Raw genomic sequence first — 14,842 nt, 5'->3', positions numbered from 1 at the left:
AAGAAAAACCGTCAACAGACTGGCTTGTAGAAAGGAAGTAGCTTCTCGTGAAGCTGTGAATGCTATTACTCTGACTTGAAAAGGAATCTCACTTAAATCCTTGCAGGGAGATCTCTCAACGAGCAACGAGATGAAAGTACTCCTATCGAAAGTAAAACTTGGCTTTCGAAAGTAAAAATTGGCTACCGAAAGTAAAACTTGGCTATCGAAAGTAAAACTTGGCTACCGAAAGTAAAACTTGGCTACCGAAAGTAAAACTTGGCTACCGAAAGTAAAACTTGGCTACCGAAAGTAAAACTTGGCTACCGAAAGTAAAACTTGGCTACCGAAAGTAAAACTTGGCTACCGAAAGTAAAACTTGGCTACCGAAAGTAAAACTTGGCTACCGAAAGTAAAACTTGGCTACCGAAAGTAAAACTTGGCTACCGAAAGTAAAACTTGGCTACCGAAAGTAAAACTTGGCTACCGAAAGTAAAACTTGGCTACCGAAAGTAAGACCTGGCTGTAGAAAATAAGACCTCGCTGCATGAAGTAAGACTTGGCTGCAGAAAGTAAGACTTGGCGGCAGAAAGTAAGACTTGGCGGCAGAAAGTAAGACTTGGCGGCAGAAAGTAAGACTTGGCGGCAGAAAGTAAGACTTGGCGGCAGAAAGTAAGACTTGGCTACTTACTGTCTTCACTTCGGCATCTATGTAATTCCGAAAACAGTTCACGATTGAATTTAGGTAATACAGGATCATCAGTCAAATAACAGTTTTCTATTCCATTCCTATTCCCTACTATGTAAGCTACATGACCAGGCAGGCATACTAACACCAACTGAACTCATGATATTATGTAAAACGTCAGTCTATCGGCTTAGTGCAAATTCTTACGGTACGTCCGGTCCACCTGACTAACAATGAACGGCACAAAGCTAAATCATGGTTATAGTTAAAAGTGCCACTTGAACTTTCTACTTACATTATGATTGGACCGACAATCTTAAGGTAGAATGATGAAATTGACTCGATTGAAAGCTTGTTGGTAAAAGTACGTAACATACCTACATGCTGCCTACAAGCATTACTTTTTTACTAAAATAACAAAAGCATTATCAAAATCATAAGGATATCTAACTGGTAATAGTTATTATTACGTTTCCTCCAAGTGCCCGATTCTGCCTACATTACACTACCTATTTGTATTTACTCTTTTATACGCTGTGCCACTGGCTTGTATATTATACGAGACAGTTCCAAAGCCGTGAGTAAGATCTACTTACTATGCTCTCAATCATTCAAAGAATGTGATTTAAACTACAAGTTACAACACGTACAGACTTCATAAACACTAACTTTTAGTAAAAATAAAAGAACAGTCATACCATACAGCATAAACGCTTAACAGCGCTTATATCACCCCAAATAGGCAACAATGCGGCGGCTTATAGATACCCATTGGCTGCAACCCTGCATCGTTAGCGCGCCACGATGTGGTGCCTCGCAGTGACGCGCTCGGCATCAGGCACACAGCACACAGCAAAGCATCAGTGGTGACCATCGTAGGCGATGACGTTTGCACTTCACGAACTCACCAAAAATTCCGAGAAAAGAAAGATAAGCACAATATTATTGTTTGACTACAAGTAGCTCCCAGTCGATTCATAAAGTACGTCTGCCCCTATTATGAAGATCTATATTCATATTATATAAAAATCATATAACCACATGAAAATCAATTTCACAAGAAACTCAAAAGTCAACGTCATAAAATAATTCAATTTTATATTCGAATTGCGATCGCCATGCTATATGCAAAACAGCGTTTGAGCACACTGAAACTGTTCAGCAACCGATTCTGACGTAAATGATATTATTGTACCATTAAAAATAATTCATAGGTACCCCATGTTGTCTGTATGACTGCAGCGGGAATATCACCGACGACGCGATAAAAATAACCTACATAGAACCTTACACTCTACTTAGACTGACTCTTGTACAAATAAAACACTAATAGCGTCAAAGCTTGTTTTCTTAAAAAAAACTACTGGCTGAGATTTGCGGGTAGTCTGAGAACTATTCTTACCATCCGATATACTAGATTTTTTTTTTTTAAATTAATTGCTGCAAAAGTAGGGATTAGGCGTTTAATCAGTATGTATTTGTGTCAGTTCATAACCTCTCAACAACTTTAACCGATTTTGATAAATGATACGTCATTCGTCTTGATGGCGTGTGTGTCAATGGATACGTAAAATTCTTTAAACAATCAATGTGGTGGATTTCATAAAATTTAATGTAAGAGCCGAAAAAATATGCAGCGCAAACAGCAGTCGGGAGTTTTTATTTTTTACTATTTAACTTATTGAATTACTTGTTAACTTTTTCGTACCGGTAGCACTCTAGAATTAAACTGCGAATTCAAATTGCGGGTATCTCGGCGAGATGCAACGTGAAAAGTGGATGGTTGAGCGGGTTTTTACCTAATTCGATAAAAAGTTGACTAAATAAATTGGTTGAAATTTTAGCATTAGTATTTACCGCCTTTATTTCATCAGTTATATATATACAGCACGTGTATTTTTGTTAGGAAAACTGTAAATAAAAGAATACACACGAATATTACATTCACAAAAATTAAAACTAAAACTCGTCGAGCTAGCTACCTTGCCTTACCCAAAACTAGAACAATTTATGGCAGAAAAACCCTTACCTATGAAGGAGCTAAACTGTACAACAAAATACCTGCACACATAAAAAAATGTACACTCATTCAATCCATTTAAAACTGAATAATTAGCTGCTCACATTATGAGTAATGCGAATCACTTCAGCAAATGCGCTGAATGAGTACTTCATTAAATGGCGAATATTGTAAACTTTATTTTCTCATGTAAATGACCTTTTTTTATGAGAATACGTCTTTAAACCTAAACCTTTATTTGACGGTCAGATATGCCACAAATTATAGTTATATTTTTAGCTTCAGCTATCACTCAAACCATTCACTCTATCCGCGAGCGTATAATGACCACCTATCATAACCCGCGTGCCCTAATACTAATTTCATAACCTCAAACAGGGTGTTAGCAATATTAACCTTTCACGGTCATCTCATCAGTAGAGGTTACAAACACGATCAACCTCATTACACTATGCATCAATATCATTAAAAACGGGATTAAAATTTGAAATGGAATAATGGATGGATCATACCTTAGTTATTACGCGTAGAAGTTGAGGGTAGGTTGCCATCGGGCGTAGAAACCATGCACGCTGCAGATGAATGTACCTCCGGTTCAAAACTCTTCTAAGGACCTTCCGGGCCCCAGAAGTGGACGATCTCCATTGTCGCTTGTTTTTTACACGGTGATTCGTTTCCCTCTTGCGGAGGAACAAAGTAGCCGACATGTATTTGCCGAATCGTTAATTGGCGCGATTATGCATCATAACTTTCTTTATTAATCCCACTTCTGAGATGAAACAGTGGGTTTAAATAAAAAGAGCAAATCAGTATAATCGCACTAATTTATTTTATCACTTCACTCAACACACTAATAATTACTCTCATATATTTGTTACTACTACACTTATTTACTTATTACACATTTATTACACACTTATTACACTTATTTACAGAGACCGGCAGTATTTCAGCTTATAATGCGTACGATACAATAATAATCCTAAAAATGAGCTCGCATGGCTTTATATGGCGTTATCCCCACCGAAGGCAGTTCGGCAGTTGTTGCTGAGTGGCGTTCGGCTGTCAATGGCGCTGGCGTTGGCGTTCAATGGCCGCTAGGCTATGATTGGCCGGCGTTTGGCTCGGCTTGACTCGGATAGTCTGGTTGGCGTTGGCGCGTTGCGATTGGCTGAGGCGGTGTGGCGTTACAGTAGTTTGTACGACAGATAAGGATACTTCATACATACCTACTACTACAGAAATCATCATAAGATTATATTTAGTTCAATTTAGTTGCTTTTAACCCTCTGTGTTGTGTGGTTGTGCGTGTGATTCACTTTTATCGGCGTCCCACGCTTGTGGCACAATGGATACGATTTTAGGAACATTTCAGTAAGTTAATTACATTAAAACTTAAGTAGATAAGTGTAGGTACCTGCCTAATTGTTTATGTACCTACAAAAGAGATGACGCCCGTGACTTCGTCCGCGTGGAATTTAAGTTTTTAAAAGCCCCATGGGAACTCTTTGATTTACCATTATATCTTTTTTCATTTTTATCTATAGTCGGTAGGTGCCAATGCAAAATCACGTCGCTCGATCCGTTGTGTCGTGACTGTAGGACAAACCAATATAAAAACACTGTCGCATTTATAACATGGGTAGTGATGGGGAGGTAGCTATCTACCTAGAGTATTACTTATTATTTATTTCATAATAGGTATCGGTGGGCCATGTGTATCTATAGGTAAGCCAGCAGATCGAATTGAATACCCATAAGTAGAAAATAAGTTGATTTTTATCTAAGTAGGTATAGGTTTCGGTTTTCATTAGGACAGGAATATTCATTCGTAACTTAGTTTGTGGTAAGTAGCTGTGATTTCGGTAATATTCGTACCTACGCGTAAGGAGGTAGGTACGGGTCTACCTACTACGTAAAAACTATCTGGAAAATTTAAATACGACAGTTATTATCTACTTATATGCTACCTACTTGGGAATTTACGATTCGTTATTGACTACACGAAACCCCTATATATTTTATCCCCTTAGGGGTTGAATTTTCAAAAGTCTGCATCATAGCTATCTGCATGCCAAACAGCCCGATCCGTCCAGTAGCCAGTAGTTTACTGTGTGTTTAGGTATAAATCAGTCAATCAGACCCTTTTTCTTTTTGCTTATACATATACCTACCTATTTAGATAATAAGTAGGTAAGTACCTACCTAATTACCTAGTAACTTTATTATGACTAGGTCTTGTACCTAAGAGTGATGGTAAGTGATGGTGTAAAGATCAAATGACGATTGTCTAACCATCCTAATGAAGGCCCATCAGAATGCTTAGTCCAAAGTCAAAACTTCGTCTTCGCCTAAAGTTTTCAGGCCAAACTAGATATGCCTAAATTCCTAATAAAAGTCCTACTCTCTCTTACTAGGCAATCCTGAATTATGTAGGTAGGTAGGTATTTGAGGTGATCAGATTTCGAAATAAATTCGTCTTGATTGAGGTCCTAAACTTACCCACCTATACACGTTATTAAAACCCATGTTTTAGGGTTTCGCACCCGAAGGGTGCAAACGGGACCCTATCTATTACTTACCACATCTATTTCTAATCCTCCGCTGTCAGCCCGTCTGTCGGTCAACGGGCTGTATCTCCTGAATCGTAATAGAGTTGAAATTTTCACAGAATGTGTACAGACCTACCTATTTCTGTTGCCGTCATAACAACAATATTAAATATTTCAAAATGGCCGCCATGAAAATTAAAAACTGGTATTTCTTGTTTAATGGTACCTACCTACGGAATTCGGAACCAATGGATGCGAATCCGACTCGCACTTAACCGATTTTTCCCATTTTTTTCGTCTCACGCTTACCATGTTCAGAAGTTCCTTGTTTTTATACGGAACCGTAAAGGTAGCCTAGATCTTTTTGATTGGTTTCTTATCTGACAAAAACATTTTATCAGATTTATTTATACGACAAAGTAGTAAAACGAAACACGAATAAGAAATTGTAATATTGATAAATCGCTGGTGAAAATACTCTTGATAAGGTTATCAGAGGAAACTGGGAACACCTTAAACTTACTTATTTATGTTACTGACTGATAAGGCAACGGATATAAATAGACATATCTAAGGACATAGCCATAGGGTAAGCAATAAGCAACGCTATCATCACCATCATTTCAACTCATCGCCAGCGTACCATTGAGCAGGAGTCTCCTCTCAGAATAAGAAGGGCTTAGGCCATAGTCCACTACGTTATCCTCGAATGGTATGGAATTTCGGTACGTGAGTCTGACTCACTAGCCCGGTTTTTTAGGGTTCCGTTCCGTACCTCAAAAGGGAAAAAGGAACCCTTATTCACTTCATTGTCTGTCTGTCAAGACTAGGGGAATCAAAACGTATAGCGTTCTTCCCATTGGCCTGGAAATAGGCAGGTAGCAATGTCTTATTGCACAAGTAAAGGAAAAAATCCGAAAACCGTAAATTTGTGGTTACATCACAAAAAAATTAAAACGTGTTCATGAACAAATAATAATAATAATTAGTATTAGTATTAGTACAATTTTCAAAGTAAGATAACTAGTGTTAGGTGCTAGTGATAAATAGTGTTACAACAAAATACTATGTTTACTAAATCACATTATTATAGATGACGCTGTCCGTCATTAACAGCTATTTTATGACCCGCTGTCCCTGAGGTCACGAGAACACGGTGGGCTAGGTCTGGGAACAAAAAGTGTTAATTCTTGCATGATGGGACTTACTGAATCCTTGGTGTGCGAATCCAACTTGCACCTGACCGTTTTGTAGGGTTCCGTACCTCAAAAAGAATAACGGAATCCTTATAGGATCACTTTGTTGTCTGTCTGTTTGTCCGTCGTCCGTCCGTCCGTCGTGTCTGTCAAGAAAACCTATAGGGTAGGTACTTCCCGTTGACCTAGAATCATGAAATTTGGTAGGTAGGTAAGTTTTATAGCACAAGTAAAGGAATAAATCCGAAAACCGATCACCGAAAAAAAAATGTGTTTCAATTTTCAAAGTAAGGTAACTATGCCAAGTGGGGTATCATATAAAAGAGCTTTACCTGTATATTATAAAACAGATTTTTATTTATGTTTATGCATAATAGTTTTTGATTTATCGTGCAAAATGTCGAAAAAAATACCCGAGTACGGAATCCTCAGTAGGTACACGAGTCTTACTCGCACTTGGCCGGTATTTTTTATTTTCAGTTACATCTCAGAAGCATTAGGAATAGAATGGGCGCCCCTCCACCTGCCCATGTCTCGTCGTCTCCAGACCCTGGCTGCGACGGCCTGGATTATTCTAGTGCTGTTCGGGGAAGCGGCAGCCATTTTGATTTTCATACAACTCATATACTCCGGGTTCTGGTGGCTAACGCTTTTGTATGGCATTTGGATGCTAAACGATCTCGATGTTTGCCATAGAGGTGGTCGAAAGTAAGTTGGATTCAAGAAAACTACCTATTCTGTATACATACCTAATTCCTCATTATAAATATTAAGAAGTTTCTCTTAAACCTACTTAGCAGTTTTAAACTTTCATCAATGTTGGTCGTCAAAAATTTACCATGATGAAGAGGCTTGATTTTGCATTAATTTAATAACAACTTAACATTCTGCTAGAGCGAGGGCTTTTGCGGGAACACATTAGTTATATTATGTAGGTAGGTACCTCCCTCCTTATACTGTCTTCTGTTGGTTCTAAAACACATACATTACAGGTTAAACACCTATTTCTTGTTACAGAATAGAATGGGTTCGAAACTGGTCTTGGTGGAACTACTACCGCGACTATTTCCCAATCAAACTCGTCAAAAAGCAAGATTTGGATCCTTCTAGAAACTACCTCTTCGCCTGCTTCCCTCACGGCGTGGTATGCTCTGGAGCTTTCGGGGCCTTTGCCACAAATGCTTTGGGCTTCTACAAAGTATTCCCAGGAATGACTTGCCATATGATTACGTTGGCTGGACATTTTAGAGTGCCTTTTTTCCGAGATTTGGTTCTTGCTCTGGGAAGCTGTGCGTCTTCTCAAGAGAGTTTGCTTTATCTGTTGGATAAGAAGAAGCATCAAGGGAAATGTGTAGCCTTGATCGTTGGCGGTGCTGCAGAGGCGTTGGACTCGCATCCTGGAGAGTATAAAGTCATATTGAGCAGGAGGAAAGGATTTGTTCGAGTTGCTATGAAATCTGGGTAAGTTTTAAGTCAATATTTCCCTATTCAAAGGCTAATTAGCTCTGTTTGACACAGGCTAATTTCATGCACAACTATACAATGTAGTTAAGTTAACCTCATTATCAGTGATTGACGTTAACAGAAACAGGTTTAGTACCTAAGTACATATTTTGTGCCTGCTTCATATTTATTTCCTAATTAACTGACTGAGATTTAAGAATAGGTAGGACCAGAAATAGCAGTTACTCAGAAATAGCCGTCATCATTTGGATATGCCGATCTACGTACTATTATCACTCCATCATTATTCATACCTTCATATCCGTTATTTCATAAGCTAACGGATATGAAGGCTCTAGACAATCACGGCTCATGAGCCGTGATAGCCTAGTGGTTAAGACGTTCGCCTCCTATTCGGGAGGTCGAGGGTTCGATACCAGGTGGGCACCTCTAACTAACTTTTCGGAGTTATGTGCGTTTGAAGCATTAAATTATCACTTTTTAAATATCGTGAGGAAACCTGCATGCCTGAGAATTCTCCATTTCTCAAAGGTGTGTGAAGTCTGCCAATCCACACTTGGCCAGCGGCGTGGTGGACTATGGCCTAAACACTTGTGCTTAGTAGTGGGCCGGCGATTGGTTGATCATGATGACGACCTTCTTATCAGTGTTCATGCGGTCACTCAGATTCAGCAACGAAACGTACATTAACCAGACAACATCTGTATCCACAAAACTTCTTTAACATTGTTTTAAACGACTTCAAAAAGGAGGAGGTTCTCAATTCGTCGGAATCTTTCTTAAATATTTTTATGTATGTTCCCGAATACTCGAAGACGCCTGGACCGATTTGGAAATTCCATTCCATTCCATCAGCCTGTATGCGTCCACTGCTGGACATAGGCCTTTCCAAGAGCGCGCCACCAAACACGGTCCTCCGCCTTCCTCATCCACCCGCTCCCCGCCACCTTCTTCAGGTCATCGGTCCAGCGGGCAGGAGGTCGTCCCACACTGCGCTTACCGGTACGCGGTCTCCACTCCAGAACACGTCTGCCCCAACGGCCGTCGGTTCTGCGACAGACATGACCTGCCCATTGCCACTTCAGCTTGCTAATCCTTTGAGCTATGTCGGTCGCTTTTGTTCTTCTGCGAATTTCCTCGTTCCGGATTTTATCCCTGAGAGTGATACCCAACATAGCTCGCTCCATAGCGCGCTGAGCGACCTTTAGTTTGTGGATGAGGCCAACTGTCAGTGTCCACGTTTCTGCTCCATACGTCATCACAGGTAGGACGCACTGATTGAAGACCTTAGTCTTAAGGCTTTGCGGTATCGACGATTCGAAGACCTGACGTAGCTTTGAAAATGCTGCCCAGCCCAGCTGAATTCTTCTGTCAGCCTCCTTGTCGAAGTTGTTCCTGCCGAGTTGTATAATCTGGCCGAGGTAGTTATATTCTTGAACAACTTCGATGCTAACATTCCCGACGGTGACGGGTCTTGAGATAGCGTGCTCGTTAAACATTACTTTCGTTTTGTCTATGTTCATCTCAAGACCTACTCGTCTGGAAGAACAGCTAAGCTCGATCAGCATTTCCTCAAGGTCCTGCAGCGATTCAGCCAATAGAACTATGTCGTCCGCAAATCGCAAGTGTGAGATATTTTCGCCATTCACGTTTATGCCTCGACCTTTCCAGTCCAATTCCTTAAATACGTCTTCTAAGGCACTGGTGAAAAGTTTTGGGGATATTACATCTCCCTGCCTCACACCTCTTCGTATAGGGATTGGATTGGTTTGTTGGTCTTGGACTTGGACGGACATGGTGGCGGAGTCATACAAACATCTCAACACTTGGATATAATGCCAGTCGACTTGGCATCGCTGCAATGAATCCAGAACAGCCCAAGTCTCGATGGAATCGAAGGCTTTCTCGTAGTCCACAAACGCTAGACAGAGGGGTAGATTATACTCTTGAGTCTTCTGTATAATCTGCCGTAGCGTGTGGATGTGGTCTACGGTACTGTAGCCTTGTCGAAACCCCGCCTGCTCCGGAGGCTGAAATTCGTCATGTCTTCGGGCGAGACGATTCGTAATCACCCTCGAGAACAGCTTATAAATATGGCTTAGAAGTGAGATTGGTCTGTAGTTCTTGAGCAGACTTTTATCTCCTTTTTTGAAAAAGAGCACAGTAACACTTCTACTCCATTTTTCAGGTGTTATGCCAGTTTTGATGACGGTATTAAAGAGGTCTTTAAGCTTGTTGCGAATTGGCTTTCCTCCTGCGCGCAGGAGCTCCGCTGTAATACCGTCATCACCTGGGGCTTTGTTATTCTTCAGCTGCCCGAGAGCTATACTAATCTCGCCTACGTCGATATCCGGGAGGTCATCGGTATAGTGGCGCACAAGTCTCGCACGTTTGTCGTTCGCGGTTTGGGTGGGTGCAGGTTTTGGAGCATGGGCAGAGTAGAGCTGCCCGTAGAACTGCTCGATCTCAGCTAGCACCTCTGGTTTTGAAGCAACAGTTCGGCCATCCGATGCTCTCAACTTCGTCAGATGGCTCCTCCCAAGACTCTTAGCGAATACTTTAGCCCCCTTATTGCGTTCGATTTGGAATTTTTTTTTTTTTTTGTTTGAAAGTGTATACTTCGCAGGTGGTCCCATAATAATTTGGTGAAGATCTGATGAATATCTTTTAGAAACAAAAATTATTTTTTACTTTTTAGTGTTTGTGGTTATTGATTGAAGTCTGTTTTATTTATTTTTAGAATTTTTTTTCTACGTACACTTTCAGAGCTCCCCTGGTCCCAGTATTCTCATTCGGTGAACCGGACGTGTTCCGACCGCCGAACAACCCTCAAGACAGTCTACTCCGCAAGTTCCAGGAGAAAGTGCGCCAGCTCACCGGCATTTCACCCATGTTCCCCATCGGTCGAGGCGTCTTCCAGTACTCTTTTGGGGTGGTGCCTCTGAGATCGCCGATCACGACTGTCGGTGAGTGAAGTCAAACATGTTCGTTTACTGTTGCTTTACGATTAAATTATATACCTACTTCGTGAGGTCGTGTTAACACGAGGGGTAAGTTTACCAGCTCTCCGACTATTTCGACAAAAATCCCCGTTACAACAGCACGGAGCATATTCCATCTGGAGTGTCGCTCGAAAATGCTCAGAGCGGCTAAATCAGTTAGGATATTTTGTAATTAGCTTAGTCCTGGTCTGATGGGAGACTACGATCGTGGTCTCCTCTCAGGATGACAAATGTGTACCTACTAAGTCATTTTATAGTCCATTACACTAGCCAACTGCAAATTGGCAGACTCCACACGCCTTTGATGTTTTCCTTCACCGTTAAGTGGGCTCTACACTCGCGGCGCGAACGGCCGCGAAAGCCTGCGACAACTGCGAATCACGAGTGTAGATGTTGTTCACGCCTTCGCGTTCGCGCTTCGCGCTTTTCCCCGATCAGACAAAGGGTTTGCGGCGCGAACGTGAACGCATCGTCAACGTCACGAACAAGACTTGCAAGTGTGGAGGGACACAGTTCACGCGTGGACCGTGGCATACATTCACGGCGTGAAATAACGGTGCAACTTCACGTGCGAGTGTAGAGCCGGCTTTAAAGAAAATGACAATTGTTTGAAGCGACATAACAGTAATAGGTATGTTGCTATAAAAAACATGTTATTTCAGTTGGTGAGCCAATGGAGATAGAAAGGAATTTGGAGCCAACTGACGCCGAGGTGGACGCAGTACACGCGCAATTCACTCAGAGACTCATCTCGCTGTTCGAGGCCGAGAAGAGTAAATATCTGAAGGACCACGAAAAAGTAAAACTTGTCATTACATAAGTCACATAGGTTATATCTGTAGTAGCACCAAAGTTTGTAGTAGAACAAGGTCATTCAGTAAGGGAGTCCTACACCTTGTTCAGGGAGTCAAGCTAACAGTAGTAATAACGGACGTAAGGCACGTTTACTTTGCGACCAAAATATCAGTCTCCTCCACAAAACATTACCCTAAAGGTCTCATCTTTCACTCGTGCGGTACAGACGTCGCGGTCTGTTTTTGATTTTACGTTCAATTATAATATAATTAAAATATTATTAATTTTATCTTGATGTCGCACGGGTGGAAGGCATGGACATAAGCTACCATAAACGCATTCAATTTTCGGGTTCCGTACCTCGAAAGGAAAAGAAGAACCCTTATAGGATTACTTTAATTGTCTGTCTGTCCATCTGTCCGTCTGTCAAGAAAACCTGTAGGGTACTTCTCGTAAACCTGGTATCATGTGGCAGGTAGGTCTTATAGCACAAGTAAAGGAAAAAATCCGAAACCCGTAGATTTGTAGGTAGGTAAAACATTACAAAAATTAAAATGTGTTCACGAAAAAATTAATTTACTAAATCACATATAAATGGCGCAGTCCCTTATCAACTTGTAGTGTCCTAGATGAAAGCCTTAGGTATATCTTGTACAATGGTATGGAACCCTTCGTATGCGAGTCCGACTCGCACTTGACCGGTTTTTTAAGGAATCGTCACTCCTAACCAGTGACAATCATGGTGCATCCTTTTCATTACTATACAATGTGCAAGAGAGAGCGCCCTAAATTAACTCGAATCCCTGAATAAGGTACCTATACTATGGGACTTTTCCACACAATAAAATCAATATAACAACACAACATCTTAGACTGTTCCGACTAAAAGATTTTTTCACAATTTAGTTAGTCCTTGGTCCCATAAAAGTTGTTTTAACGATGAGTGGGTAGTTTCCGATTGACCTTGTATACCTACTATGTTAATGCATCACGTAGAATTGAATGGTAATACAAAGATTGTTATCCTTTCCGTATATAAGAATAAGAAAAGGGCTATTTTATATAATAGGTGTGTATTTGAATCGTCTAATATTTTTGCAATACCCACAGTAGGCGACAAGGCCCAAAAGTTAAAAAAGTAGATGTAAAGCGCAGACGACGCAACAACTATGCCTAGATGCTTTGCGTTTTCTTATATTATATTAACTATTTCATGAATCAAATCTCAGATGGTGGGGACCATAGATATAGCTATACGGGCGCCCCATTGAATGACGTTAGAGGTTAACGAACGTTGCGTAGATAGATGCCCCGAGTCTTACAGGCTATACATTGCAGGTATGAAAAATATTAAATCATTAAAACAAGTATAAAGCAAATAGTTATTGGTATCGGATTGTGTTTAAGTAATATAACAATACCGCTAAGTTTTCGTTAGCATTCTAATCACACCCTATATACTTAAAAATAATAAATTACTAGTAAAATTTTCATTGGGACGGGAACGGTAAGTACTTGATTTACAAAGACTGCATGTTTTACTTAGGCTTAATAATATTTTTTTATATATTAAAATAGGTAGGTATATACCTATTATTGGCGTCACTCAGAAAAGCAGGTATTATTTAAATATTTTTATCGAATTATTGGAATGTTCTCTCAAAACCAACACAAAAACACCAGGTTCAATGTGTAGAGGTAAAAATAACCTTACAGTTCGGCCGTCCTGAATTTAACACGTCCTCGTGTTTCTAATCAATCTTGTCATGTCAGTCGCGGGCTTCCTTGCCCTAAGTCAAATCCAAATCATGGGCTATCCTGCCCTCCGTTAAATCATTAAAACCTACCCTTGAACTGCCGAACTCTCAGTTTTAATATCAAATCAACAATAAATCTAAACGACTAACTTCTCATTCGATGTATACAAAATCTGAACCATTTATTGCAAATTACTTTCCACTTCACAAAAGACTAAATTATTAAAAAAAAAACTAATAATTTTAATCACCAAATCAAACTCAATAAAAATTTTAATCAAATGTGGGTTGTTTACAAAAAGATACCAAAGCGAAATTAAGACAACGTGAGACACGTCCCGCTTCTGAATTATTGGCGTCACTCAGAAAAGCAGGTATTATTTAAATATTTTTATCGAATTATTGGAATGTTCTCTCAAAACCAACACAAAAACACCAGGTTCAATGTGTAGAGGTTATCCGAGAGTTTTAATCTAAAAAAACTAGTGCCAAAATAAATTATTTAATTAGAGCGTGATTGCTATCACAACATCTAATTATTCAGTTCACAATCCAAATACCGAAAATATGCGATATCGCTCCGAATCTCAGAAGGAGACTAAACTAAAACCTTCGAAACACCCGTATTTATGCAAGTTCAATCTTGTTGGCCTCCTAGCAACAGATTGTATGACATCGAATGAGCCAAATATCGATTTTATCAAACTACCTGCATTAGATACATTAATAATTTTATATTATTATTGACAACTCAAATCAATTTTTAAAAATAACCTTACACTACACAATTATAGTTTAGAATTATTATTTCCTAAAATGCGGTACAAAGCTTGAATCTTGCGTTTAAAATTTTAATTTTTAATTAATACTTGGGTATGTTTTTTAACTAATAAAAGAACGCTGTTTTAAGCGAGAACTATATTTACTTAATTTTACCATATTAAATACAATTAAGTTAATTATCTTCCTGTGTTTTATACATAGTTACCGCTTCAAGATTACGTTGTTGTAATGAAAGAGGATTCCTATTTGCGGATACTATGTTTACCATAACTTACCTATAAGGTATAAGATAATAGGCATTATAATTTAATAACGGGTATGTACATACCACGATTAATATGATGATTTTGAATTATCTGTAGTTACGACAGGACGCACTGCTACGAGAGATGAAGTTCGAGCAAGATCGAATTTTGAATTGTCAATAGTTGAAAATTAATCATATTAATTCATTATTTACTTAACGTATAATATGAATATTATGACAGTTTACTTTATTCTAAAAAGGATAAATTATAAGAACGCAAATTTAAAAAAAAAACTGAAAACAATTTCATCCTCACTACCTGGGTGTACTGCGACCACTCGTTGTGCCAGATCTTTTTT

General features: G+C 39.5%; 1 protein-coding gene across 2 annotated transcripts; it reads left to right on the top strand.

Moving 5' to 3' along the window:
* The first annotated feature begins 3,885 nt into the window (after positions 1–3,885).
* Positions 3,886–12,148, top strand: LOC123867512 (2-acylglycerol O-acyltransferase 2-A-like). 2 transcript variants are annotated; one of them, XM_045909578.1, is made up of 5 exons: positions 3,886–4,061; positions 6,916–7,143; positions 7,453–7,896; positions 10,666–10,865; positions 11,564–12,147. In XM_045909578.1, the coding sequence occupies exons 1-5, from the start codon at positions 4,036–4,038 to the stop codon at positions 11,719–11,721; spliced, it is 1,056 nt and encodes a 351-aa protein (XP_045765534.1). In that variant the 5' UTR covers positions 3,886–4,035; the 3' UTR covers positions 11,722–12,147. The 2 variants fall into 2 exon arrangements, with proteins under 2 accessions (XP_045765534.1, XP_045765535.1); XM_045909579.1 differs by lacking the exon at positions 3,886–4,061 and adding an exon at positions 5,567–5,828 and having other exon boundaries at positions 11,564–12,148.
* Positions 12,149–14,842: the final 2,694 nt, after the last annotated feature.

This window comes from Maniola jurtina, chromosome 8 (genome assembly GCF_905333055.1).
Source record: "Maniola jurtina chromosome 8, ilManJurt1.1, whole genome shotgun sequence".
Taxonomy (NCBI): domain Eukaryota; kingdom Metazoa; phylum Arthropoda; class Insecta; order Lepidoptera; family Nymphalidae; genus Maniola; species Maniola jurtina.
Note: the sequence above shows the minus strand (reverse complement) of the source record. Positions and strands in the feature narration are given on the sequence as shown.